We start from the raw sequence: 4,651 nt of genomic DNA, 5'->3' as shown, positions 1-4,651 counted from the left end.
ATATGTAAACTGCCCTTTTTGACGTAGCTTCATGGTTCAACAACCATGGTTTTGACAAATACAGTAATTGCTATAGTTGTCCTTTTTGCAATGAGGGAATATGACTAGTTGAGATGGTTTCACCTCAAATATAGCCAGTTTAATAGCTGGCCAGCTTCCAACATGACTTAGAGGCCCTCTATTGTACTGTTTTTCATCAATATATCCCAGGTCTCAGATATATCAAACATGTCTCTGATTGGCTGAAACACCAAACAGATCATTGCAGCATCCCATAATCCCCTCTGTTTCAGCCCTGTTTCAAAAGTGCTGATTCTATGTCTGTTACTTTAGATGAAAATAAGGAGCCCCTCCCCACTCCCCTCTGAGAGACATTTGGTTAAAAAGAACACAATGGTGCTCTAGGAGGAGATTCAGGTGATAAGTTGTGGGGGGGGGGTACCTTGGTTGCTGATTGGCTAATGGTTACACAAGCCAAAACATCGTTATGGCATCATAAAGTGGCCAAAATCTGATCAGCTCATTTTCAGACAGGTTTTTATAAAAAACGGATCAGGACAAAAAGTGAGCAAACCTTTTTTCCTGAAACTTTCAGAATCTCTTTACACAGAGGGGACACATGTTGATGTATAAAATACATAAAAAAGTGAATTTTGCACAATAGGTGACCTTTAAAATACTTACAGTTTACTTCAACTGTGTAAGGGTGGCTGGTCATGTTGCTCACAGGACTAGAAGCCTCACACCGATAATCTCCATTATCTGAAAGTTGGACTGGCTTGAGAAGGAGTGTCCTGTTGGTCATATCAATGACTGATGTATTGTCAGCAGTGATTGGTTGACCATTCCTCGACCACTGAATGTTTCCAACATATCCAGTCACTTCACAATGCAGCATGTACTGCTCATGAAGTATTGGTGGTCCACCTGTTGGATTCACCACAACGGCTACTATCGGTGCTATAGAAAGAGAAGGAAAATTAGTAATACAAATTTACATTGATCTAATGAATCTGGCATATATTTCTAGAATATTTAAAATAATAGCCTGACATAGTTTTGTATATGCCTACTGTATTTACTTTTTTTTTACTGAAAATTAAAAAGATTGACACCACTGTCATATCTGTCTAACAGTAGTTTATCTTAGCTTAGCATAAATACTGGAAACGGGGAAGAAAGCTATGGCTCGTTAAGAAAATCTGCCACTAGTATCTCTAAAACTCCCTAATTACCATTGTATATCTCATTGCTTATTACATACAATAACTTAAGTGTAAATATAAGTCTCAGCCGGCTTTGTGCCAACATCACGGAGACTGCAGAATTCAAAGAAGTCACATTCAAGTCTTGCAAATAACCCTGTATGACTTCCATTGTTTGTTTTTACATTTGTATTTATGCAAGGCAAATAGACTTTTAATTATTGAGCGTTAGAGGTGCAGTTGGGTGGAGTGTGTTATCTCTGAACACAGCCTAGGCTGTCTACCCTTTGTTAAACTAACAGCAACAATCCTTTAATCTGGTTCAAACACTTGAAAAACAAATCCAAAACCTACTCAAAATCCTGATCATTCCACTTTTGCTCGTGAACCTGGACGTGACTGTGTTGTGAAGTATGCATTTGTAATTTCCCGACTTGTTTTCTGCAACCATCTCCAGTTGAAGCTCTGGGCCAAAGTGATTTAGTTTCACCCCATTAAACATCCACTGGACACCCGCTGGGGGCTTAGACTCCGCAGAGCAAGACAGTGTGATGTTAGATCCCGTTATGTAGGCGGACCTCATGGGCGTGATTGTCATTGTTGTGTTACTGGGACCATCTGATGAAGCAAGAAAAGGGAAATTGTTTAACCGGTTGACGTTGAGTGATTGACGTTTCTTTTACATAACCTACGCTATTATTACATATATAATAATAATAATAATAATAATAATAAAATAAAGCTCTATTTATATAGCACTTTTCATACAACACATGCAGCTCAAATTATGTAAAATGTATGATCATAAAAATAATATAAAATAAAATAAATAATGGTTTCTCTCTGACAGAGAAGTCACAAGACAACTGAGTCGATGCAACAATATAAAATATAAAACCCCATGAAACAAAGTGAATATATAGGTACAACAGAAACAAATATATATAAAAAGAGTAAGACCTATAAAATAAATAAAAGAATATAAAGGTAGGTAAATAACAATAACATTTCAATTGGGGGGTTGCTAATAAAAAGCTAATCTAAAAAGATGTGTCTAGCTGTCGTTTAAAAATGTCCACTGAGATATAAACTCACAGTTGATGTTGAGGTGAACAGGGGGGCTGATAGCATCGCTCACACCATTGGACACATTGCACCTGTACGACCCCTCATCATATCGTGTCACCCCGACCATGGTGAGAGTGGCGCCTCCATCGCTGAGCTGTACTCCCGCTCCCGCTGCCACCTCTGAGCTTCCCTTCATCCAAACATAAGACAGGGACGTGCCATTGAGCACAGAGCATGTGAGTACTGCTGTGTCGTTGAACTCCACCAGGTCAGTGTTGCTTGCTGTCAGAGACACATTGGAAATAGGCACTGTGGAAAAAAAGAAATACACAAGCTATTTGTTAGGTTTTATGGAAATTTGGGGTTGTAGTAAACAAGAGATGTTGTGTCTCACCTCAATGAAGTACATTAAGATGTACAATATCTGTTTTCTTTTTTTTATTACTGCCAAATGTTATTCCATATTTTATTCCTTTTTATTCCGATGTAAATACTGCTATATTTCTCTTTTTTTTCATTATTATAATCATTTTATAATATAGTTATGTATGCACCATGACATCAAGTCAAATTCCTCGTCCGTGTAAACCTATCTGGTAATAAACCTGTTTCTGATTTTGATTCTGATTCTAAACAAACATAGGTTGAAACATGACTCATATGATATGAACTGAAGTCTGATTCATGCCAAAGCCAAAAAAATGTTTCTGCAATAATCCAATGTACAAATCCAATTGGCTCCTTGTTGAGGACACTAGTGCAAGGCTTACTTCTGACGGCCTACAAACAACGTCATCCCTGCACCATATATTGGCCTGAATGCCCACCACTTTGGGTCAAACTAAAACATCTCATCATAGTGGACAGATTGCCAATACATTCGGCACATAAAGTACATTAATATAAACCTGAAGATAGTGTAATCACTTTTTGCCCCTAAATATTTGTATCCATTTCCATCATCTGGTCAAAGTTAGATTTGTCCAATAATTTCATTTATTCCTGAATATCTTTAAATCAGCCTCATATGTACATTGCTCTAAGTGCAAAATATAATAACAATATAGGGACACTGGTATTAGTATTTAGTTTGAGTAAAGCCTTGGATAGCTGAACACTTGTAGTCTTGTTTCAGACAACAAAATGTAAATCAAAATGTCCTACTTATTTAATTTGAAGATCTAAACTAAAGGACACGAGCAAAGCTGACTCATTCTGCTCGCTGTAGTCAAATGCAAGGTGACCGTAATGGCTACAGATCACGTACTGCACTTGTATTTGCAAATAAAAACTTGGCAAACATTGAAGTAGACATTGAAATATACAAATACTCCATGCTGATTGATTGCTGTTTAAAAACGATGTTATTAGGTCTTTCAATACAATACATGAAAGGTCGATTATGTATGTTTTTTAAGATTAAGCTTTATTTATGATACGTAGAGTGTGAGAAAGTATATTAAGAAAGGAGTAAACACAAAAAAGGGGTCCTTACCTTGGACTGACAGTGTTAACTTAGCAGTAAAGGTATTGATTGCCGTTAATGTGTACTCTCCAGAGTCTTCTAGCTTCACTGATGTTATAGTCAATGATGAAGAGGTTGAATTGAATGTAACCCTGTCCTTCCAAGAGTCGGCGATGATTGCATTATCCGGAACTATGAAGACAATCAAATTATTGTGAAAGATCCACGTTCCTGTTGTGACAATGTCCTGGCTGAAAAGTGTGACGCTGCTGCCCACTGCTAACGGGTTCCTTGAGGCATATATCTTCTGGCTCCCCGTAGCTAGAAACAGAAAACATTTAGTTAAATTAAATGTAATTATTATCCATGCACCAATATTTCTAGTATAAGATTCAAAGTTAACACAAAGCAGCATGTTTAAAACTTGCATATCATTAGGATCTGGACACTCGCTACCAATGGGTTAATAGAATAAAACTTATACATTGAAATCAAGTTCTAAATAATCAGCCTTACCTGTTATCGTCGTGGCCAAGATCAGCAACACCACCCGAACATCCATGTTAATCTCCAGTTTCTTTTTTGTTAGATCCTTCCTTGCCAACTGAATGGACTTGACTCTGGCTGTAATTCTAATCGGGTGATCACAGTCACCTATTTATCAGCAAATATTTGCTCTACTTTGCTCAAGCTTTCAATTCACATAAATGCTCACCCCTACCATCACTGAGCCACCAGCCAGTCATGGCCACACCTTGTTTTCCCCTGGTCCCAGCACCAACCCTAACAAGGTGTGGAAATTTACTGTAAACCTCACTTGTTCTGCAACTTTAAACAAACCAGATAAGAGCAAGAGCAAGGACCTGCTCAGTGGAGTTGTGGTTCTCTGATACAAAGTATACTGTGGGCTAAC

General features: G+C 37.7%; 1 protein-coding gene across 1 annotated transcript; it reads right to left on the bottom strand.

Moving 5' to 3' along the window:
• Positions 1-684: 684 nt before the first annotated feature.
• Positions 685-4,418, bottom strand: LOC104967419 (carcinoembryonic antigen-related cell adhesion molecule 1-like; the record flags this gene model as incomplete). Its single annotated transcript, XM_010796860.1, has 5 exons — positions 4,255-4,418; positions 3,769-4,059; positions 2,301-2,582; positions 1,560-1,823; positions 685-960 (listed from the first exon to the last, which is right to left on the bottom strand). Coding segments are annotated over exons 1-5 (1,159 nt in total), but the record flags the coding sequence as incomplete, so codon positions are not given.
• Positions 4,419-4,651: the final 233 nt, after the last annotated feature.

This window comes from Notothenia coriiceps, unplaced genomic scaffold (assembly GCF_000735185.1).
Source record: "Notothenia coriiceps isolate Sejong01 unplaced genomic scaffold, NC01 NC01_scaffold00037266, whole genome shotgun sequence".
Taxonomy (NCBI): domain Eukaryota; kingdom Metazoa; phylum Chordata; class Actinopteri; order Perciformes; family Nototheniidae; genus Notothenia; species Notothenia coriiceps.
This window is presented reverse-complemented; position numbering and strand designations above follow the sequence as displayed.